The following is a 26,708-nucleotide window of genomic DNA, read 5'->3' as shown; positions in this document are numbered from 1 at the left end:
GCCAAACCGAAAATATGAATAAATCAGTGTGCAGTAGATGTGGACTCGACCCGAAAGTAGGTCACAATTCAGGTAAATGTCCCGCCATAGGAAACGAGTGCAAATAATGTCATAACATAGATCACGGGATTGCAGCGTATAGGAAAAGGTTAAGATGAGAAGGTGAAGATAACGAAGAGTGGTCAATCTCATAACTCTTTTAAGAAATCCAAAAATATATGTGTTGGACAAGAATGGACCCTTGGATTACATGCTTAGAAGGAATAAGCATCTACTATCAACCGGTGGCATCCGCCTTGAGCCTTGAACCATATTTCTTGATCAGATAAATGGAATAATCCGTTATCAAGATCTGTGTGTAAAGAACGGTCTAACAATTGTAATGAAACATGTCAAACAGCGTTTATCCCAAAGACAGATTGTATTGCCAAATAGATCGTTATAACGATCATATAATTTGCGAAATGCTGACTTTAAATGAGACTATTGAAACTCCTGTAATTCAAATTGTTTGTCAGTGTAGCCTGCCTCAATTTAAAAATACTGATTATATGCAGAATAAGCTCTTGTGTATTGAATCAGTTGAGAGATATAAACACCATATGCAGATCATAATTGTATAGTGCTACATAAAAATGGGAAGATAACGATGGAGAAACTGAAATCATCCTGTTTATCGTAAGGATGAAGCAGAAGTGGACAACTCCGTGTTGTCTTTTATCTCGAGTTGACATGGATAGATCGAATCGACATATGAATGAAAATTATTATTGTTTATAGATAAAACGTCGTCGATAAATCTAAATGTCGAGTGGAAGGACACAGCAAAACATTTTTTCTTCTCACGTAGAAGTTTTTGAATAGATTTTGCTTCATAAGAATATAAAAACAAGTCAGCTAACAAAGGAGCACAACTCGTGCTAATGGGAATTGTAATCGACTGTTGGAAGACCTGATCAACAAAGACTACGAAGATATTGTCAAAAAGGAACTCCAACGCATTTTAAAGTTCATTCAGAGTACTTGCATGTGGAATCAGATTGGCGTTTAACAATGTAATTTTTGGATGACTGATCACTAGATATGAATGTTTCCGTTTTCCATTTTTATTGAAGAAGCAACTGCCTATGATGTCAAAAAGTCTAGTCTTTAATTTATCCTGAGGAATGGTCATTGAAAATGTTAAAAGTCATACGTTTCCATACTGTTGATTTCAGACTAGCTTAGAGAGTTCTTTAGATTGTTTTTAGAATCCATATTTGATTTACACCACTTCTGGCATATTTAGTGGCACAGTACGTTTGAAGTTTCTCTAGCTGTTAATATTTTCGTGAGAAGCAAATATAGAGGCTTGGTAGAGCACTTACTGGATCCAGCAATGTATCTTTGTTTGTAAGGGTATTTGTGAAGTTTTTGGAATTCAGTAGAGGTACGGTAACTCATATTCATCCGACCTTTTGACTGGGATATTAAATGTGTCTAAAATTGAAGAATAGTTTTGAAGAATTGCATTTTTTGAAAGGGCAGTTGGAGTAAAAGTACGATTACCAAAAGTGGAATTAATGCCAAGTTCGTTTCAAATACAGTTGTAATAATGAGCCTTACAAACAAAGATTATGTTATTACAAGCTTTGTCAGCCGGAACCAAAACATATTCCTCATATGTAACCTATCTAATTCTTTTTTCACTTCTGGTTTACTAAACACGGATGGATAAATGATACGTACTTTTGTTTTGATGTGCCTAATGCGGGATTTTAATATTCCTCTTATACTTTTAATCTATTCTGACAATATATCAAGTTCTTTTTCATATTTAGCCCATCGTCTAGCATAATCTTCAACAGAATTCATAATAGAGATAACGTTCTGTCGCCAATTGAAATATTGAGGTTCTCTGTATTTAGGACCTTTTAGAATAAGTTATTTGAGTTCCTCGTTTTCAACTATATAAATATCAACAGTAATGACATGTCCAGCTGGACTATATTGAAAGAAGATGAAGAACAAGTACACGTAGGTGGATTAAGCATAATATGGTCTATATCTAGGCACTGCAAAGTTTGTAGATAATTAAAGTTTGAATGCAATAGTAGAAGTTTTGTAGGAAATACAGGGTGTGCACTTTATCGTGAAATAAATTGGAATACAAGACTGGACCCTTTTAAGACGATGAATGTTGCTGATGTTGACAGCATCTATTGCTTTGTTTGCAAATTTAAGCTTAAGGAAATGAATACACAAATATTTTTCATATCAATATTTTGTTTATATTCTAAAAGGAAGTCAGTCATTATGACTATGTAGATTACCTCCTTAATGCTCATTACGTCATTATCTATCCATAGGACCTACACTTAAATTTCATGTAAAATATCAAGCTTCTTCAGAACATGTTGTTATTGTTTTTCACTTTTGTCGCCTCATATCATCGGTATCTTCACCGTCTAATTCTGTGCTAATAGCCGTTGATGTGTTTTGGTCTTTGTCAGGTGTTCCATATAATATCGGATTTGCCGATCCCAGTGCGCTCTTGAGTGACGAGTTGTCCCCTTCACTACATGTAACACTTGCATGCGTTTCACTTACATTTCCTGTTAATTCTTCCGTCTCTTTTTACAACGCCTTTTTCTCCCATGTTTTGAAAAAAAGTATTTCAAATTCAACCATCATCAAGATATCCGTACCTGGATATCCTACAGAACAAAATTAGACCAAGACAATTTAATATTTTAGTCCTTAAGAAATAAATGATTAAATCGTAAATACAGAGGAAAACGGAAACACGTCCGCAGAATGTCTTATTCCAGTTCCAGTTAGAAGTGAAGTCACTTTAATATAGAAAAGAACAAAACACAGCCCAATTACAATATATGAGCTTTATCTGCACTGTTGTGCCAGTACATTGACATGAAAGAATTAAAATATAATTAGTCTTAATCATTATTATTTCGGTATATCCTTGTAACAGCTTAAATGTACAGAGATAACATTACGTAAAGACAATAATGAATTGTTGAATGTAATAGTTTTCAGTTGCATCTTCCTGACAACGACACAATACATGAACATACTTGACGGCAGTTGATATTTTCGTGAGGATGGAAGATATAGGCTTCAGAGAACAAACCTGCAATCTGTCTCTGTAAAAGATTTACAGGATCCTGTCATGTATCTCTGGTTGTTTTGTAAAGTGTTAGAGTATTACTGAAAACTTCAAATTTAGCCCATCTGTCATAATCTTCAGCAGATTTTGTGATAGAAATGACGATATGACACTAAGTGAAAGATCAAGGCTCTCTGAATATCAAACCTTTCAAAATAAAGGTATTCAGGACATTATTTTCAGCAATTCAGATATCACTAGTAATGACTGCCCACCTAGACTATATAGTTGAAAGAGGAATAAATTGTGATGTGATGTGATCAATATTACTGGAATCATGAAATTCTCCAAAAGTGTACCTATATTCTTAATGTATAGTACATGCTAAAATGTTAGAATATCGATTGTAGAATGCAAAATAATGGATACATTAGGATTGTCATTAGTACAAGTATATTCATAATGTAGCTGATGGTTGATATGTTACGTAGTCAACACTTTAATATAGACAACAATCATTTCCTTATTCTGTTATTTCAAATAAAGTGTTGATCTTGTTTGCGTGTATATTCTAATACAAATACAAGCATCACTTCTTCCTGGTTTGAGTGATGAAATATAAACTCGGATATGATAGACAGAAATTCATCATGTGATATAGCTGAATGGGAGGTTGAATAACAAAGATGAAGCTGCTGATTGCCATCTTAGTGTTTTGTTCTCCAGAAGGTCTGTACATATTTATATACTGAAATTTAAAAACATATTTTCCGATCATATTTGTGTACAATGTATTAACGAATTTGATAATTCAAACGTTTAGGTGTTCTTTCGTTTGTGGGGTACAGTGTTTCACAAAGCTCTCATCCAGTACCCCTAAACGGACCCCACAGTGCTGTAGACGAAGATATCACATCTTGTGCTACGACAAATAAAGGTGTAGGAGAATACTGGAAAATTCAGTTTAACCAATCCCTAACCGTAGCTGGTGTCCAACTTAGGCTAAAAGGAGGTTAGTAATGCTACAATGTTTTTGTTTTAGTGGTTAATCAGCTGTTCAATTATTGATTTCAATTATCAAACATTCATTTATTTATTTTGTAGGCAATTATGAAATACAAGTACAGGATCACTCGAGTGAATATTCTTCTCAACACGTCTGTTCAGATGAAAGACAACCTTTTACATTTGTAATTTACGAACAAACTGTCAATTGTGATCGACCCTTGTATGGAGATGTCATCATTATCAATAGGACAAGTTTTGGAGCTTTGGGATTATGTGAATTCAAACTCAAAGGTATAGTTGTGGTAGATAATTAATTTTCTATTGAATTGAATTGTATATTAGTCATACATAGTTCGACAAATATATGTTAGCTTGTATGAAAGAAAAAAATCGGGAATTTGAATGCAAGGTGAAGATAACGAACAGTGATCAATCTCATAACTCCTACAAGCAATACAAAATAGATAGTTGGGCAAACACGGACCCCTGGACACACCAGAGGTGGGGTCAGGTGCCTAGGAGGAGTAAGCATCCCCTGTTGACCGGTCACACCCGCCGTGAGCCCCATATCCTGATCAGGTAAACGGAGTTATCCGCAGTCAAAATCAGTGCGCCAAGAACGGCTTAACAATCGGTATGAAACACGTCAGACAGCATTTGACCCAATGCGAGGTTGTATTGACGAACTAGATCGTTATAACGACCATAGAATTTGCGAAATGCTGACTTTAATCGAGACTGTTGAAATCCCTGTACCATCAACTTGTTTGTCAGTAGCTTACCTCGATTTAAAAACTGACTATACCCAGAACAAGCTCTTGCATATCGAATCAGTTGAGATATATAAACACCATATGCAGGTGATATTGTCGTTGTTCGAATGCCTTCAATGTGATTGTTATTTGGGATCTTGAATACTTTCAGTGATTGTTTAACTTGGGTATTTGAATACCTTAAAACAGTTTAATGCAGCAAACGTACTGAGAGTGTCATTCTTTGGTTATAATTACTGTTGGTCTTGATGATCATTAATGCGCTTGGTGCTGATAACATCTGTTGGTACTGGGAAATACTGGTATTCAATTTGTTTGTACTTTGGAGTGTTTCAAAACAAACAATTTTAAAACACTTTTTCGTGATGTACATATTGTTTGTCATCTAATCGAGAGAAATACAACACCAAACACAAAAATGTACATGGAAGAATCCATCCTTTTGATTTGTTTACTTGATGATACTTCTTGTTTAATTTATTTGTTATTAGTTTACCAAATACACACATTAGATCACCCAGACTGGTGTCATTGAATATGCAACAAATATAAGGCACACTTATGAATGTTGTATCAAGATTTATGTACTTAGAGATTGACATCCTATAACAAAAATAAACGTCAATCTGCAGTTTGGCCATGTCTCATTATTCTATGGTGTTTTTCATCAAAAATTGTTTTATAACACCCCTTTTATCATGTAAATTTTGGTCCCCGTCCACGGCCCATCTTCACATTTGCATGAGATCAACGGCCACAGACTGTATCGTCATTGTTTACTGCAGAATGTACCGACAGTAATTTCCTGAGCTCTAGTCGGTGAATATCACAACTCACAGTACAAACTACGTTAAATATCAAAGTTTATCAATATCCACAGAAATTATTGATACCATCAACACAGTAACACATTATTAGCATTTATCAGTGAAAAATGGTTGTCCATCAGCTAGTGAGAGAATGATAGGTTGTTATAAATGTTTTAGATATGTGTATAATACAATGTATTTCACTGTCTTTAATGTGTCTGTAATTCAGGGTATCTGAATGATTTAGTTTGTGAAGTAAACACTCTGGGGATTCCTTGTACAAAGTCTACTCCAGAGAGCACCTGTCAATCTTGTGACGGGTCACACTATGGTGTCTGGTGTGAACATGAATGCTCTCCTGGATGTGTACCTGGGTCATGTGATGAGTTGGACGGTACATGTGAATGTCAGGATGGGTATAGAGGCAGTAAATGTCAAATTACAGGTCAGTTACACATACATTATAGATACAGTATATCACAGGTCAGTCACACAGACATTATAGATACAGTATATCACAGGTCAGTTACACATACCTTATAGATACAGTATATCACAGGTCAGTTATATAGACATTATAGATACAGTATATCACAGGTCAGTTACACATACATTATAGATACAGTATATCACAGGTCAGTTGTACATACATTATATATACAGTATATCACAGGTCAGTTACACATACATTATAGATACAGTATATCACAGGTCAGTTACACATACATAATATATACAGTATATCACAGGTCAGTTACACATACATTATAGATACAGTATACCACAGGTCAGTTATACAGACATTATAGATACAGTAAATCACAGGTCAGTTACACATGCATTATAGATACAGTATACCACAGGTCAGTTACACATACATTATAGATACAGTATATCACAGGTCAGTTACACAGACATTATAGATACAGTATATCACAGGTCAGTTACACAGACATTATAGATACAGTATATCACAGGTCAGTTATACATACATTATAGATACAGTATACCACAGGTCAGTTATACATACATAATAGATACCGTATATCACAGGTCAGTTATATAGACATTATAGATACAGTATATCACAGGTCAGTTATATAGACATTATAGATACAGTATATCACAGGTCAGTTACACATACATTATAGATACAGTATAACACAGGTCAATTACACATACATTATATATACAGTAAATCACAGGTCAGTTACAAATACATTATAGATACAGTATACCACAGGTCAGTTACACATACATTATAGATACAGTATACCACAGGTCAGTTACACATACATTATAGATACAGTATATCACAGGTCAGTTATACATACATTATAGATACAGTATATCACAGGTCAGTTACACATACATTATAGATACAGTATATCACAGGTCAGTTATATAGACATTATAGATACAGTATATCACAGGTCAGTTACACAGACATTATAGATACAGTATATCACAGGTCAGTTATATAGACATTATAGATACAGTATATCACAGCTCAGTTATATAGACATTATAGATACAGTATATCACAGGTCAGTTATACATACATTATAGATACAGTATATCACAGGTCAATTAAACATACATTATAGATACAGTATATCACAGGTCAGTTATACATACATTATAGATACAGTATATCACATGTCAGTTACACATACATTATAGATACAGTATATCACAGGTCAGTTATATAGACATTATAGATACCGTATATCACAGGTCAGTTATATAGACATTATAGATACAGTATATCACAGGTCAGTTATATAGACATTATAGATATAGTATATCACAGGTCAGTTATATAGACATTATAGATACAGTATATGACAGGTCAGTTATACATACATTATAGATACAGTATATCACAGGTCAGTTACACAGACATTATAGATACAGTATACCACAGGTCAGTTATACATACATAATAGATACCATATATCATAAGTCAGTTACACAGACATTATAGATACAGTATATCACAGGTCAGTTATATAGACATTATAGATACAGTATATCACAGGTCTGTTACACAGACATTATAGGTACAGTATATCACAGGTCAGTTATATAGACATTATAGATACCGTATATCACAGGTCAGTTACACAGACATTATAGATACAGTATATCACAGGTCAATAAACATACATTATAGATACAGTATATCACAGGTCAATTAAACATACATTATAGATACAGTATATCACAGGTAAGTTACACAGACATTATAGATACAGTATATCACAGGTCAGTTACACATACATTATAGATACAGTATATCACAGGTCAATTAAACATACATTATAGATACAGTATATCACAGGTCAGTTACACAGACATTATAGATACAGTATATCACAGGTCAGTTACACATACATTATAGATACAGTATATCACAGGTCAGTTACACAGACATTATAGATACAGTATATCACAGGTCAGTTATATAGACATTATAGATACCGTATATCACAGGTCAGTTACACAGACATTATAGATACAGTATATCACAGGTCAATTAAACATACATTATAGATACAGTATATCACAGGTCAATTAAACATACATTATAGATACAGTATATCACAGGTAAGTTACACAGACATTATAGATACAGTATATCACAGGTCAGTTACACATACATTATAGATACAGTATATCACAGGTCAATTAAACATACATTATAGATACAGTATATCACAGGTAAGTTACACAGACATTATAGATACAGTATATCACAGGTCAGTTACACATACATTATAGATACAGTATATCACAGGTCAGTTACACATACATTATAGATACAGTATATCACACGTCAGTTACACAGACATTATACCTCGATAGTAAACGTGTAGATGAACGGTGCATTCGTTTTATTCTTCGAATACGTACTTACAGACATCAGATATTCAACAGAATAGGTATTTCAACACTTTGTAGCACCAGTTTAGTGTGTACATTTTCAAGTTAAGAAAATAAGTGCAACTTTTGCTACTTTAAGGCACTTCCGGTCAAACATTTTTGTTTACCTTTATATGATCATTCAAGTGTGACAAAAACGTGTCTTGGAAAAGGCGTCACGCTCGATGGTTTGACAAATACAGGGTGTTTCCATAGTTGATGTCAGCATGTGTTTCATCCTTTGTTCATAAATATGACTTCTTCCAAAGACTGTGAGAACGAATGTGATGAAGATAACATCTATTGTACACAAGATGTAGATGAGGTTGACAATGAAATCTTTGAAGAAATAAAAACACAATTCGGTCAATATGATAAGGAGGCTTTCATTCTTAACATAGTGGGGAAATATTGTGAAGAACCCGAACAACTAAATGATATAAGACAAAGTTTGTATGACTATGCGAAATCCAAAATAGAAGATTTTCCTCAAGGTTTTCTAACAGAAAGGCGCCAACGAGGCACTGGAAAATCAGTGACCGAAAAATACGCAAGTGATGTATACTATATATTTGCTTTTGTGGAGGGCATTGTGTCGACCTCTGAGTTCCTGAGGGAAGTCATCAGCAAGCACAAATTGAAACACGCCATGTCACAAGACTTGTCGCAGAGTATTGTTGGTAACACAAACGAAGAAGGTATGGATACATATAGTCTACCCCTACATATCATGGAAGACCTTATGCGCAAAGAACTCCTCCCTATCAGGGAATCTCTAACAGAACTGAAAGCGACCTTTGCTTGTGAACTACGGTCAAAAACTAACGACATTCGTCAATTACGTGCAGATAACAATCGTCTACAAACAGAAATTTCAACTTGTGCGGAAGAAAAAAACAGACTGGCAGATAGTACAGCACAACTAAAATCCGAAATCAAATTCCTACGGCAAAGGCTAAAGTCCTGCGAGGACGCCAATGAATCCAACGAAGAAATATTGAGGGAATTAAGGAAAATCCAAAGGGGTCATCAGAATACAAAGGGATCTCCCAAAATGCCTTCTGCTGATAAACAAACTCAAATTGTGCAGCAACAAAAGACTACACGACACAGTGAAAATGAGAACACTAACAGCACGAAAAGCGATGGAGAAGTGACGCGGATTCACAAACAAACTGATGAAAGAATATTAATGGATCGAGGTGTTCTAACTACTTTTCCGGAAGTAAATGCCTCTACGTTACGTGACAGAAAAGAATCAGAGAAAGTAGAAAACCACAATATGACAAAAACCTACGCAAATGCTCTAGCATCTTTGGAGGGGAATAGTGATAACCTTGCTGGAACCAAAACATCTTTTACAGGCTATACGTTTGTTAGAAACAAGCGCCGAACCAAACGCATTGTTTTAGCAAACATTAAGGCAAGGGGCACAACATACGAGGACGTCAAGGCAGACATTGAAGAATGGTGCGAAAATAAAGATGTCAACGTATCGAGCATATTTCTCCTCGCTCATCATTCAGCAAGAAGGTTCCCTACATTTGTAATTCGTGCAAACATCGCTGAAGATGACTACGAGAAAACCCAAGATCCAGATTTCTGGCCAGATACCATCTCTATTAGGGATTGGATTATCCGGAATGACAGAAACACTGAACCGGACCGCTCAGAAAAACTGTAATGTCAGTATCGCCTCTTTTCATAACCTTTATGATCCTCTCATGTTGGAACGTACATGGAGTGTTCAGCTGCCTTTCAGAGTTATCTGATGTGCTTGAATTTTCAGATGTCGTTTTCATATCTGAACACTGGCTTCCGAAAAACTGCTTATCAGTATTACGTACGTCATTCCCAGAAAATATAACATGTTTTGCTACTCCAGGAATATCGAAACATAACATCACAAGAGGAGGAATAGCATTCCTTGTTCGAAATTCTAGTGATTTTAATGTTCGAGAGGTACATATAAAGACAAATGAAAGAATCATGGCAATAGAAATCGAATATCATTCACAGAAAATGTTCATTATAGGATGTCTTCTTCCTTCAACAAACCTTAACTATGAAGAATACAAAGTCGTGATGCAAGATGTATTCGATTTGTTTGATGAATTAACTGAAATTGGTCCTGTAGTACTGTGTGGTGATTTTAACACAGACGTTCAAAATAAGTACGAAAGTCCGAAATCAAAACTTCTCATTCAAAATATACAGGATAGAAATATGTGTAGTCTATTTACATCTGGGAATCAATTTAGTTTCCAAACTAAAGATAAACAATTCAAGTCTCTACTTGACTACATCTTTGTCCCTGAATATATTTCACAAGAAGTTAAATATAAAGAAATATTTCAAGACTTTGAATATAAAGTCTCTGACCATTGTCCACTACTATGTGAAATCGATGTTCCTAATGTTTTCTCCAACCTCCCTCCAGACTTTTCAAGAAACGTTATCAAATGGAAATCTGCCGACAGTACCGACTTAACAGCATTCCAGAATACATGTACTAACGTTCTGAACTCAGTAGAAACAGAACTGTTATCGAAGGAAAACATTGATATGTTCCTTGTCAACATTACCGCATCACTTCTATCAGCTGCTGATGAACATATACCGTATGGAAAATTCAATCCACATCTTAAACCATACTGGAAAAAATCAGAACTGCAGAATGCCCATTACGAAATGCGGAACTCAAGAAGGATTTGGAAATCTGACGGATCACCAAGAGATAAACACAGGGGATCATACATAAACTACAAAAATACAAAACGTAAATTTAGAAAGCTGCATCGGCTCGCACAAACAGATTGGAATCGTACAATATTTGATGAAATTGAAAAAGCCGCCGAAATTGATATAGGAACTTTTTATAAAACTGCGTGGAAAAACAAAAAGCGTTCTAGTACAAGATTACCTACTAAATTGAAATATAAAGATTTCATCGCAGAAAACATCGCGGATATGTGCAATCTATGGCAGACATACTATTCTGATCTTGCCAACGAAGAGTATCATCCTAAAAAGTTTGATGAGGAATTCAAAACCCACATAGACAAAACCGTAGAGAACATCAATAGGAATTTGAACCACCACGATACTGTTTTCGAACAACGAGACGCCATAACCGTTCAGGAGATCAAACACCAAATTGAACTACTCTCTAAAGGAAAAGCTCCTGGTCCGGATTTCCTCACAAATGAACATCTTATACACAGTGGAAAAATACTTGCTGAAAAATTGTGTCTACTATTTAACGCTATAATTAAAGAAAAATACGTACCTGAAATCTTCAAAGTTGGAAAAATCATATCTATATACAAAGGTAAAAATAAGGATAAGTGTAACCCTACGAACTATAGAGGGATTACGTTGACATCTGTTGTGAGCAAATTGTTTGAAAAAATAATACTATCAAGAATTGAAGATGGTTTCATAAATAGTGGTATATCATTTCCTCATGAATTACAATTTGGATTTAGGAATGATCATGGTGCCGTTCCAGCATGTTATGTTTTAAGAGAAATCATTAGTTACTATGTAGACAAAGGTTCTCCAGTGTTTTGTGCATTTTTAGATAACGAAAAAGCCTTTGATAGAATTTGGCATAATGGTCTTTTATATAAATTGTATCACCTTAATATTGACACAAGACTATGGCAACTTATAAAAAACTGGTATGATGACAGTAAATGTTTTGTATCATTCGGTGGTATAAACTCCAAACTTTTCAAAATATCACAAGGTGTAGGACAAGGTAGAGTTCTCAGTGCATTTATGTTTCTTGTGTATATAAATGATTTGTTACACGAAATATGCAAAACTAACGATGGTCTTATATTAGGTGATATACATATCCCAGGTATTTTATTAGCAGATGACACTGCTTTATTAAGCAATTCACCAAGGTCCTTACAATGTTTACTAAACCAGGTAGAAAAGTATGCATTTACTTGGAGACTTCATTATAATCCATGTAAGAGTGTATCAATTGTATTTAACAAAACGTACAAATGTTCTGTATTTTATAGCATTACTCTTTTTGGTAATGAAATCCCTCGGTCTGATAGTACTGTTTATGTTGGTTGCCTTCTACAAGGAAATATGAAAAGTGATAAACTAGCGGAACGAGTGTGTAAAGCAGCAAGATCAAAAATTCACTCATTATATTCTATTGGTGTTAATAACTCTGACATCCATCCAGCTGTTTCATCAAAAATATGGAAACGTGTCGTGTTACCCTCTGTCCTCTACTCTTGTGAGATCTGGCCTTCATTAACACTTACGGACACACAACATCTTGAATATATACAAAGGCATTTTTCAAGAATCATTCAAGGATTTTCTAAATTTTCCCCATCACTTTCCAGCATCTCAAATATTGGACTGTGGACCATACAGGGTTATATAGACAAGTGTCGCCTATTGTTTCTAGGCAGACTTCACAGATCAGACAAAACGTCTGTACATTATAAAGTTTATAAATATCTAGTCGATGCTCAGATATCTGAAAAATATTTTTCAACCAAAATTATGTTACAAACAGCAGAAAAATATCAAGTTATTGACTTATTCAAAAACAACAGTGCCACAGTTTTTAACAAATGTGATTTTTCCAAACTTGTTATTAAAGCAATATGGGCAACAGAAGAAAGGCAATGGCTTGCTTCTCTTTCTGTGGACACTGATATGTACTTTTTCAGCAAAATACACACAAAGCTGAGGCCTAATAGATTATGGCAAATTGTTAAGGACGACCCGTCCAAAAGATTGTTGATTAACTTTTTAGTACAAGTGTCTTCAATGAAAATTGTTTGTAAATTGTGTCCATTATGTAATAGGAATACGCATAATCTTAATATGCATCTTATGCTAAGTTGTTTTAACCTCTTGGAAGACAGAGACACTATGCTTGAAAATATTCTACAAATACTCAGTGTAGAAGAGTATGCTTTGTTTGAATATCAAGATCATGAATGGCAATTTTTATCTTTAATCGGTTGTGTTCAAGGTACAAGCTTTGAAAATATTTCTTATGCAAAATGGAAGCAAATCATGCTAACTGTTGCAAATACATTGTATAAAAATAGAGGTTTTTTTGTCATAGACTGCCGTAATCTGTAGATTATAATCATTAGTTTCAAATATGTACATACTATAAATATGGTTTTTTTTCTGTTCTGTTCAAATAAGTTTATAATTTGATTATGATATACTCTCCATTAATTTGGAGGAAATAAAGAATATCTTATCTTATCTTATCTTATCTTACATTATAGATACAGTATATCACAGGTCAGTTACACATATATTATAGATACAGTATACCACAGGTCAGTTATACATACATAATAGACACCATATATCACAGGTCAGTTACACAGACATTATAGATACAGTATATCACAGGTCAATTAAACATACATTATAGATACAGTATTTCACAGGTCAATTACACATACATTATAGATACAGTATTTCACAGGTCAATTACACATACATTATAGATACAGTATATCACAGGTCAGTTATAGATACATTATAGATACAGTATATCACAGGTCAGATACACATACATTATAGATACAGTATATCACAGGTCAGATACACATACATTATAGATACAGTATATCACAGGTCAGTTATACATACATTATATATACAGTATATCACAGGTCAGTTATACATACATTATATATACAGTATATCACAGGTCAGTTACACAGACATTATAGATACAGTATATCACAGGTCAGTTGCACGTACATTATAGATACAGTATATCACAGGTCAGTTATACATACATAATATATACAGTATATCACAGGTCAGTTACATATACATTATAAATACAGTATATCACAGGTCAGTTACAGATACAGTATAAATACAGTATATCACAGGTCAGTTACACATACATTATAGATACAGTATATCACAGGTAAGATACACATACATTATAGATACAGTATATCACATGTCAGATACACATACATTAATAATACAGTATATGACAGGTCAGTTACACATACATTATAGATTCAGTATATCACAGGTCAGATACACATACATTATAGATACAGTATATCACAGGTCAGTTATATAGACATTATAGATACAGTATATCACAGGTCAGTTATATAGACATTATAGATACAGTATATCACAGGTCAGTTACACATACATTATAGATGCAGTATATCACAGGTCAGTTACACATACATTATAGATGCAGTATATCACAGGTCAGTTACACAGACATTATAGATACAGTATACCAGAGGTCAGTTATACATACATAATAGATACCGTATATCATAAGTCAGTTACACAGACATTATAGATACAGTATATCACAGGTCAGTTACATATACATTATAAATACAGTATATCACAGGTCAGTTACAGATACAGTATAAATACAGTATATCACAGGTCAGATACACATACATTATATATACATTTAATCAATGGTAAAGTTTGAACGAGATTGTTATTGTGGCTGTATATGTTATGATTATTGGTTGTGGGTATTTATCACGGTGCATTCATTATAGGGGACTGTTCATCATTATGTAAAACATGTTCGTCTTTGTGTACGGAGTGTGACGTTATAAATCAGAATTGCACTGTGTGTCGAGAATTCAGATTTGGAAAAGTCTGTCAGCGTGATTGTCCTAAGCACTGTGAGATGTGTGACATTAACAATGGTACATGTCTGCAGTGTGAAACCGGTCATACAGGCGAAAACTGCACAGGTAAGTAAAAAAGATATGATTATCTAACTTCCGCACATTCGAAGAATACGCTTTGAAGTGAGAGTCAAAGGGTGTTTAAAGTAAATAACAATTTCAAATCTTATGAAATTTTTTCCTGCTATTTATTTTACCGTATCTACGTAGTGTACAATGTGTTTTCGAATTTCCGGTAAAAATATGCTGATGACGTTTGTTTTATGTATGAAGTATGATACACCGTCAACTTTTTCCAGCAAGATACCAAATCGACCATCAGAGAATGCACTGATATAGAACAGTGACCCAAATTCTTTAAAGTTCTAAAAATATGTCTTTGAACAATTTTGCACTTATAAAAACATTTTCTTTTTGTTATTTTCCATGCTTATTGTGAACGATTTCAATGTTATGGTGTAGTATCAAATTTCCACCGCAAATATTAGAGATGAAAATGGTGTTATACACAACACCAAGAAAGGAATTTCAATCGATGTTTGACGAGCAAATTTACAACAGCTTTTAACTCCATATGTAGCGGTAATGAATACCGCTGAACAGTTATGATGTATTTCTCGTGACACAACTAAAGACATGTATATGTTGACGTCACAAGCGTGAAGTACTCTGAAGTTCTTTTCCTGCAAAACTGTGAATTTTACCAGGGAATGTGATATTTAAGGACGACAGACCTAATTTGTTTCTACAACACAGAATTTTGATATCAGGTAAAGTATACATTAATGAGGAAAATCAAAGAAAGAAAAAAGATATGGTCAGCCACTTTGACTTTCTGGGAGGAAGGGAAAGGTTGTAAAGATAGATAAGTGCTTTACTTGTGGTTTTATGCTTTTATATTATGCTAAATAATCATATGGATTTGGAAAAAAGTTTATCAATTATAGATAAGTCTTGAATCATTGTATAATATTCCAGGGGTGGTGTCCATATATTTGATATATGAACTGCACCAAATTTAATCATCCCGATATAGACCTCATTGCACCATGAGATGACGGATGTCATATGCACATTTTTTCATAATTCTTAAAATCAATATCTGATTAAAAGCATGTATCCAAATGCATATACTTATCGAACAGTTTCAAGATGCCATATAACATGTACTTTGTCATCCTTAATTTGTAACATCTTTCAGATGAACCTCTTAGAAAGAAATGGAATTTTTAAGAGTTACAGTAGATTTACAATAACTGGGCTAAAATAATATAGGGTTATTGAACTTATATTGGTGAATATTGGCATGAGTTGGCTGTGAAAATGCACGAACTTGCGAGTGCATTTTGACAGCCAACGAGTGCCAATATTCACCAATATAAGTTCAATAACCCTTTTATTATATAGCTAAAGTATTTCGTTGTTAAATTATATCCCTTTTCACTCAAACTACTCCAAAATAGACGAGAATTCATCAATATTGACAGTGTGCAATAACAGCATGCATTTCTTAACTGTTCGATATTTAACCCGTCATTGATGCATGAAGCAAACTGATTTTGTGAATGGGGACATCATAATTTATGTACAGTAAAACATTTTGCTTAAGTAAATATCAAATACCGATTCTGTCAGATTCGGAGGACCATCGTCTGCTATTTTGGCTTGTTTATGTCGTTACAGTTAGGTCAATATTGAACGCTCATACTCGGAATGTTTCGGGCGCACACAATTTACGCAATGCAAAGTTAGGGTTCAATACATTCTCAGGATATTGAACGCTAACATTCTCTATATTTTACGCAGATTTTATAATAGACTATTTATTAGCTATATAATAAATCAATGTTATTCGGTGGTTGTTCATTAATAATTTGATACGTGTTTTAAGGATATTCTCTTGTCGTTTTATCGAATGGTGTACAAGAACAATCTAAACTGTATTTTGAAGAAAAGTTTTAATAGCATAACAGTATTTTTTTCTTTTATTTTGTTATACATACATAGCATACATCAGTTTGATTCACGTCATATGTGCGTCTTTGGGTCTGCATCGCGTGTTTCATCACTTTGAAGCGGGAGATTAGCTAGAAATAGAAATAGCTGAGGTAAGATTCTTTTCAATTATTTGTAAAAGTCCAAATAGATGGAGTAATAGACATTTGAAAGCTAGTAACAATATACATATATATTGTAAGATTTTGTTGAAAGGTAATCATTCGTGACAAATGTACATGCAATAGTGTCGACATTGATTATATCGCTTAAAACAACTGGATGTTCAACTCTCTGGGGATTTTAAAGATCTTTGTTGACCTTTTACAGTTTTATTAGGACTATTTCTACGTTTATATTTCCACCAATAAAAATACGATCCTGAAAATGAAGTGAAATACATTTTTTTCCACAAGATGTTATAGTTATTTTCTCTAAAGTATTTATTACTCGATCAAATTGCACAATGTATATTTATAATCTCTTTATTGCTTAACGCATACATCTTATCATATTCTAATGTTACATCTATAAATAAATACATCGAAATAGCACTGTTTGTCGCCGTACAAATTTAAATATACATATACTATATCTAAGTATTTCTATGGAGAATAGTTCATAAACAAGAATGTTTTCTCGAAAATTAAGTGCAAGACATATTTACCTGAATTACAAAGTTCATGAACACTTAAAGATTGCACAAATTTAAAAACACATGATTTTTGCCAATAATGTTTTTGGATATATCTATGACGAAGTTCCTCATAATGAGGGCAAATTAATGCAAAGTGGTATTCATCCTGTAAGTCATTTTGTTTACAGAATGTACATACTATATATTCTAGTATATTATTATAGCGGCTTGTTTCATTTTCAAGATTGTGAGAAAATGATAAATCTAATTTGACTAATACGCCTTTTGTACATATTAGGTATAGCTTTACAAAGGTAATATTGATACTGTAAAGAAAAGTGATCAATAATTAACATGTTTGTAAAAACTACACCCTGAAAAACAATTTTCTCAATTAAACTTTTAACAAATATATTGGTCAACCTCTGTTTTATAATTAGCATCACTTTTTAGTCCCCGAAGGTCTCTACAGCCCAGTAGCTAAGTACTTCGTTACTAGCTTGAAAATACGGATGTATATTTAATTGCTGCGATAGAATTTAGAAATTCGTTTCAAAATTAAGGATGATCTCTCTCATGCATAGCTCTATCCTTGGACGAATTTGGCTCCAGTTTTTGGCATTCTAGTTTTCCGTTTAGCTCTTACAAGTTTATTGTTATTTCGAATTTCCAGAATTTCGGCTTGACCATCACTCAAGAGACATTATTTGTCGAAATGTGCGGCATCTGGTGCATCAAAATCGGTACCGTATAAGTTTTACATTTTTAAAAGTAGTGTTCTCTTCATCACACTAAATGTATCACATTTTCCTGCAAGTTTTCATTTTATCACAGTTGTAATTTAACGCATGATAACATTTTCTAATATTACAATTTTCACTATGTAAAACTTTAAACCAAAATGTGAACATTCTAAAATATTGAATGATTTTCATAGGTAGTCTCCCAATTTTAGAATACACCGAGGCAGAATGTATAAACTCAGTATATTCTCTACATCTCTGATATTATGACTACCCCATGCTTCACAATCATAATTCATATGTATAATAAGTGTCAATATTGCTTTTGTTTACGGCATATATTTTAAACCTTTTATTTTAATGAGAACACCTTGGCATGCTAATTGTTTTGCATACAATTGTAGTTACCATTAAAGTTGAATAAAACACCAAGGTATACGAATTTGGCTGACCATTCAGGTGAAATGTATTTAAACAATATAATGATGATTTAGTATTTCAGACGCCGAAACACAAACCCAGACATACAAACAGAGGGAGCACGTATTTAATATAACAAACGCATTCTCTATAAAACAGATATTTGTATGTATTGTATATTTCAAAATACTATCATAGGTAAGAAATTGGCCGTTTCTCTAATTCTATAGCGGTGAATCATTAACAATGTAGGTGTAATACACTCAGATAGATGAATCTGCCACCAGTTCCATAGTCAGATACAAACCTGTAAAACGTATGACAGGTATTACATCTTTTATTTATTTTCGCAAATTCTATGGTCATTATAACGATCTAGTTTGCCAATACAACCTCTCATTGGGTCAAATGCTGTTTGATATGTTTTATACCGATTGTTAGACTGTTCTTGGCACACTGATTTTGACTATGGGTAACTCCGTTTACTTGATCAAGATATAGGGCTCACGCGGGTGTGACCGGTCGACATGGGATGCTTACTCCTTTTAGGCAACTGATTCCACCTCTGATGTGTCCTGGGGTCCGTGTTTCTCCAACTGCATGTATATATTTTGTATTTCTTATAGGAGTAATGTGATTGATCACTCTTCGTTATCTTCAGTTTCATCAAATATATATTACTGTAAAATGAATGTTTTGTACATATAGTCTCATAAGATTATTATTTTTATTTTAGCACGTGGAACAGCATTTCATAAACACGACAATCAGCTTTAATACAATAAATCACGCAGATGTTTAAATACCCTTGTCAGCTGATTTTATATATTCATAAGTACTTTTAACTTTTAAGCATTAAATATGTTCGAATATTTCATTTTCAAAGCACACCATGTTATAATAACGTAAACCAAGTCATATGAACGATCTATAACGTTAATGTTTTATGGATTTTATTCTTTCATCACTTCACTTTTTCAGCACTGCTGCCTGGAGTTGTTTTATGCAGATGGTGACAACAAGGTCCCAGTGATCCTCAGCAATCACGACCAAATCAGTGTGAATCTACCTCCAGAGATAACACCAGGCGGACTCAGTAGAGAAAGACATGAATATTTAAACAGACATATCAGACCACATGTCCGGGAACGTTTCAGGGACACAACATGTCCAGATTCTCACGGAGAATAAGTGAAATTTTCAATTGTTTCAGAGAACGATTAACGTCATTTAAACGTCATTTTTAACTACCAGAAATTTTCGAGTTTTCCTTGAAAGCTGATACAAATATTTCAAATTGAAATTAAAGCATTTTCTAGTCATATTTTCGTAATATAACCCGTGCATATTCTGAAAGGAAAAATCTTGAAGATTTTAATTATGCACTAAAATATGGTGTAACGATTGCCATGACAACAAAAATACCCCATAAATCCCCAAAATGTATTTTTTCACCATTTTCGTCACTTAAAACGCACAAATTGAATGTTTATCAGCCTTCATTTAAATAAATTTTAGGAATAGTTGTATTCATATGAATGTATAACATGCATTCATAAAATTTAGTGTCATTTATTGTAGATATAATCATGCATGTACATTAACATTGAAGTACAATATGCGCATAAGTTACAGTAGACTTATAGTACCTGTAATTATTGTAAAGTGTTCCTTAAAACTTGATAAAGAAAATTTTTAATGAAAGTTAAAACTCTCTCTACGCATATTTTTAGAATATAAATTTCAAAATGAAATAAAAATAAGTTTCCAATTATGCAGTGTAACGAATTTTTACAGTTACCATGGCAACTAAATGAGTCCATGAATCACAAAAATATGTTGTTGAGTTTTTTTTCCGGTACATTTTCGTTGTTGATTTTCATCCCTTCCTTCACATGAAAATACAAATTGACCGGTAAACTGCTACACCAAGTTTTGAATTATGTAGTATGACCTGATGTTATGGTTGCCATGGCAACACAATAATCCATAAATCGCTAAAATGAGTTTTTGATCCTTTTCTTCCCTTGAAATAGAAAAATTGTTCAATAAACTATCACAGTATTTACATCATGTACGTAATGATATCATGAAAACTAGCAGTACAAGTTCAAATATGCATGCAAGGTTTATAAACCTACAATACATACAACCATGTGTCTATAGAAATTAAATACCTTTACTCTCCAAATTCTAATAAAATATTGTTCAGTAGATCATAAATGCGTCAATAGCTTGGTTCGTTTATAATACAATAAGCCAACTACATGTATATTGCATCCGCGCTAGTCACCCTTACTAAGTCCGGGAGTACCGTATGTATGTACATTAGGCGTGGTTTGCGACGGTGAATATATTGATAAAACAGTGTACCATATATTTTGAGCGTTATATGATCTAAATTGTTACTGAATTTTTTCTATTTATATTATAAAAATAATGCATACACTGTCTCGCCTCGATCACGCATAGAGAACTACACCATCGGCACCGACGCTTTTTTCGCTGGTGTGTCTCACATGCAAGCCGTTTTCTCATCGGACTGAAGAAGTTTCCGATCAGACACTGGGCAACGTCTAGTGAGAAATCAATTAAAGAGTAATGCCTGTAAGGTTTAACGGTACCTGGGGTGTTCAACCATAGAATATAAAACGTGTTTCCTGCAGGCACGTATAATAGGGGAGGGGGTGTTGCCATCCCCCAACTTTTCTCAACATCTTTTAATGTTAAAAGATATATTTGGTGACCGCCTCCCATATTTCATAATAGTATTGAAATATAAAAATGTAAAGTCGAAGTTATGAATTGAACTTGTTTACATGTATTGAAAGGTGCGAAACCCCCTCCCCCTATTTAAGAAGTCGAAGTTTGGGATTATTTATGAGTCGGCGCTAATACATGTAACACTCCTCAATTTAAAATTTTCGGAATTTTTTAAAGGTTGCACGTTACTCCCGCATCCCCACCTCGAGTTTGGAGAATTTAAGTGCTGATTGTCCTAAAGAAGAACTTTTTAAAAATGTTTTTTTTTTGGTTTATCTATTCATTTATCCATTTATTTATTTTTATTTGCACGTTAAGAAATTTAGACAATGGTGTAGGGATTTTTTTCCTGCTTCCCCTCCCCCTGTTGAAAAATTATGCTACATACATGTACGTACCTGTCCTGTATAAAATACCTGCATGTAATGCGGTTATCCTGCAGGTCCCTGTGTACTGAGTGTGTACCGTACATAATAGAATCCCTTTTTACAAAGTAGTTTCCATATGAGTGAAAAATTCTCGAGAGGGACATTAAATAATATTCAATCAATAGAGTAGTTTCTCGCATGATTTTACATGTAGTGATAATTGATTACTAATATTTTAAGCGTACTTTTAAAAGCATCACTATTTAGTATTATATGTAGATCAGAGAGTCTTCGTCGGCACTGTACACAATCGTACTCTTTATCTGACATAATTAAAAAAGTTCGCAATATTTTGTATTTACATATCTGTATACTTTATGCTGTGTGTGTGTGTGTGTGTGTGTGTGTGTGTGTGTTTTGTGGGTTTTTTTTTTAATAACGGAAATTTGATCAAAATTGTTGTCATTGTCATCAAATATTTAAAGAAATTTACCGATGCATTGTCATCTGACCAGTACATATCAGAGAAATACCTATACGTATTTATATATATGTCTCTGTACATTTGGATATTGGGTAATTGTTTAATTCCCATCAAAGATACGCATGTGGTTTGTTGAGGTCACGTCGTCCTGTACTCGATCTGCTTTCTGTTCCGTACATATCTGTATCCTTTGCTGTTTCCCCAAAACTGATAAGAGGTAATATCAGCAGAAAGTAACAGTATACATGATATAAGAGGATGAAAGGAAGGAGGTGGGAGGGGGAGAAAAGAGGTTTAGTGGGGAGGTTCTTATACTTCTTTTCTTAAAACCCTTTCGTTTTTCCTTTTTCACCACTGCATCAATGGATCATATACGTATTCGATGCCGTACCCATTGTGTTTTGACAGATAAAAGAAACAATTAACAAATACAGAATATAAAAACATTTGCAATATCGCGTTATCCTGTTATATTTATATATAAATATTATAACCGTTGCAGTGCATATGGGTGGTAAACTGGCATGTAATACGCTTTAGTTCCCAAATGAAATATGCAATTTATCACTATTCGGGGGAAGAGATGGGGAGACGGCTACCCCCTGTCCGCCCCCTTATATAAGGAGTGAAGTTCATGAGAAGGACCAGCATCTTCATGGAACTTTACAATATTTACGCTATGGAGTTGATGCGACTAGTATAGAAGTAGAAGTCCTCGCCGGTATGTCACTCAAATGACTGTCCAGTGTACACTGGTGACTTTGTTTCTATATATTCTGATTCATTGTCCTTAATATTGAAACTTCTTCATAACTGTAGTCATCTACACCAATATCTGACAGTGACCCAACGGACAACAAAACTGAGCCTTGTATCGCTTTCAGCGCTATACTCCATGATTAAATTATGCTCTGTTTATGTTACAGTCATGACAACGTAACAAGAAATGGAAATATTTAGTTAAAACAACTCATTTGACATACTTGTACTGAAGTTATTTTTAAAAAAAATTCTAACAGATTATTATTGCAAATAAAGGGAAAAATCCTAATCTAAACGCTAACACTTTTAAATGAGTATACATACTTGTAAACATCCAACACACACTGACAACGTGCTCGTAATGATAACTTATAAAAAATGTCCATTTTAGTCCTTTCCATAGCCTACATCATATTTATTGCCTATTCATCTAATGGAAATATAAATCTATACCTTTTTTAATCCATGCATGTGAGACACTCAAATGTGAACAAACCTTTATTCTTCTAGATTATATAATACATGTATGTGAAAAAGATAGAGAGAGAAAAAACACACAAATCCCGTGCGCTTTAGCCATTTTTCACACACATATACAAAAAATGTACTTATGCTGAATGCGGACATGTACGTGAAAAAGATAGAGAGAGAAAAAAAAAACCACAAATCCCGTGCGCATTATACCACCTTCAAAATCACGGATTTTTCTTACGAGTCCTTACGGATTTCCGACTCGTAGTCAATCACAAGCATTCGTAAATCACTCGTTAGTATCCATGTCTAAATCGTAACAATCCGTGTACTTTTATGGATTTGTGAAATATGTAAGGGTCCGTAAGAAAATCCGTGAATGTGAAGATACCATTAGCCATTGTTCACACACGTATACCTAGGCTAAAGGCGGACACGCTTACATAGGGAAAATAAATGTACATTGTATTTAGGTTGTAAAACAGTAGTTCTAATTCATAAAACAAAAACAAAAACCCAACCACAAATTTATTTACTTTTCCCACGTAAATATAGTTTTGTATCGTTATATAATTTATTTGCGCAATACACACGCACGCTAATGTCAAATGACGTCAAAGTGCACTTTTTTCACGTTTAACTTGTAAATTGCATTACTTTCATGAAGAAATAGGTCTATGACACTTGCCCGTACCTAAATATGATCATAAGAAAAAATGAAGCAAATATTTCAACCTTTTTGAATATGATATACGTTTTTAAATATTGTGTTTTTCAGAAAAGATTTTACTAACAGAATATAACACAATTTTTGTCATTTCGGCTTAATTTTCCTACTTTCCGGTAACGATGTGCGATTTTAAATGCGTGTTTTCAACTAGTTCCCAACATCGCACAGAAAAACTTTGAGTAGAAAAATTGTTTAGTTTTTACTCTACTTTTAGAAAATATGATTTGTTTCATTATATTCCAATTATTAACAAAACGCCCCCAATTTAATCCCGTCGTCACATAAAAGGCGTCAAAAGGCGTCACTGGGCGTTAAAGGGTTAAACGTGATTTTTGTATTGTCATTGAAATATATTCTTAACATTTGACAGCCTATATCTCAGTAAGTATGCTGAATATTTGAACCAAACATCACACGTGTCTTTTTAATATTGTTGGCCATCAGATTCCAATAAAATGTTAATTTTGATAATTTTTACCATAATGGCTCTTTGTGTATTGCACAGCTCATGTATTATATTTTGTTGCATAAAAGGAATACCTATGATCCGCCTATGTCACAGTCATATTGTAACGTACGTCAAAACATAGACATGGCGTCTTACTTCGTCTTACTCTGCCTTTTATGTACATTGCACGGTGCACTGTATTTGGGAGCTAGGAGACTACAAGATTGGGATGATAATCCTCGTAAGTTAACAATCTTAATCCGAGGTGTGACTTTGCGAAATCTTTATTACACATGTTGTATTTTCTTCAAATCATTACCCTCTTTCAGTCGTGTGATTTAAAGTAGTTCAAAATCCTTTCATAGTCAATATGAACGAATTGTGTCGCGTGCTGAAACAGGTTGGTTCATAGAACAAATGCGATTTGTAATATAAATATAATACCGTAAATCAAGTTATATCTATGATCTATCACATTATTGTGTTGAGGATTTTATTCTTTTAAATTATATATATATATATATATATATATATATATATATAGAGAGAGAGAGAGAGAGAGAGAGAGAGAGAGAGAGAGAGAGATAATTCAATAAAAAGCAGGAAAATATGCAGTTCCAAAATATATTCAAATTACTAGGGTTTTCTGGACTATTTTGACTGTGTGGTAAACATATTTTGGAACTGCATATTTCATATTTTCCTGCTTTTTTATTGAATTATTTTGACTGTAAGGTGAAGATAACTGTGTGATAAATATATTTTGGAACTGCATATTTTCCTGCTTTTTTATTGAATTATTTTGACTGTGTGATAAATATATTTTGGAACTGCATATTTTCCTGCCTTTTTATTGAATTATTTTGACTGTGTGATATCAACTCTTTCTATTTGGATTATATATATATATATATATATATATATATATATATATATATATATATATATTCATGACCCCTGGGTCGAGACCTCTGCTGGTGGACTGTTAGTCCCCGAGGGTCTCTACAACCCATTAGTTAAGTACTTCGTTACTTGCTTGAAAATACAAATGAATATTTAATTGCTGGGATAAAATTTAGAAATTCATTTCAAAATTAAGGATGATATCTCCCTCATGCATAGCTCTGATCCTTGGACGAATTTTGCTTCAGGTTTTTGACACTCTAGTTTTCCTTTTAGCTCTTACAAGATTGGTATTATTTCGGATTTCCAAAATTTCTGCTTGAGCATCACTGAAGAGACATTATTTGTCGAAATGCGCATCTGGTGCATCAAAATTGGTACCGTATAAGTTTTACATTATGACCCCTGGATTGAGGCCTCTGCTGGTGGACTGTTAGTCCCCGAGGGTCTCTACAGCCCAGTAGCTAAGTACTTCGTTACTAGCTTGAAAATACGGATGTATATTTAATTGCTGTTATAAAATTTAGAAATTCATTTCAAAATTAAGGATTATCTCCCTCATGCATAGCTCTTATCCTTGGACGAATTTGGCTCCACTTTTTTGGCACGCTGTTTTTGGCTATATTTAGCTCTAAAACTTCATAGTTATTTCGGATTTCAAACAT

General features: G+C 33.6%; 1 protein-coding gene across 3 annotated transcripts in view; it reads left to right on the top strand.

Annotated features, from left to right (window-relative positions):
- The window catches only part of LOC125670753 (uncharacterized), a 115,770-nt gene that overhangs the window by 33,217 nt on the left and 55,845 nt on the right, over positions 1-26,708 (top strand). The window contains exons 1-2 of one of the 3 annotated variants that reach the window (XM_056163657.1): positions 3,625-3,835; positions 3,930-4,118. The exons of 1 other annotated variant lie outside the window; for it this stretch is intronic. In XM_056163657.1, coding sequence (XP_056019632.1) covers positions 3,793-3,835; positions 3,930-4,118 — 232 coding nt within the window. In that variant the 5' untranslated portion in view covers positions 3,625-3,792. Of the gene's footprint in view, positions 1-3,624; positions 3,836-3,929; positions 4,119-26,708 lie in introns of those variants that run through there. One more of the 3 variants, XM_056163658.1, reaches the window with a different exon arrangement.

The sequence above is a fragment of the Ostrea edulis genome, chromosome 4, assembly GCF_947568905.1.
Source record: "Ostrea edulis chromosome 4, xbOstEdul1.1, whole genome shotgun sequence".
Lineage (NCBI taxonomy): Eukaryota > Metazoa > Mollusca > Bivalvia > Ostreida > Ostreidae > Ostrea > Ostrea edulis.
This window is presented reverse-complemented; position numbering and strand designations above follow the sequence as displayed.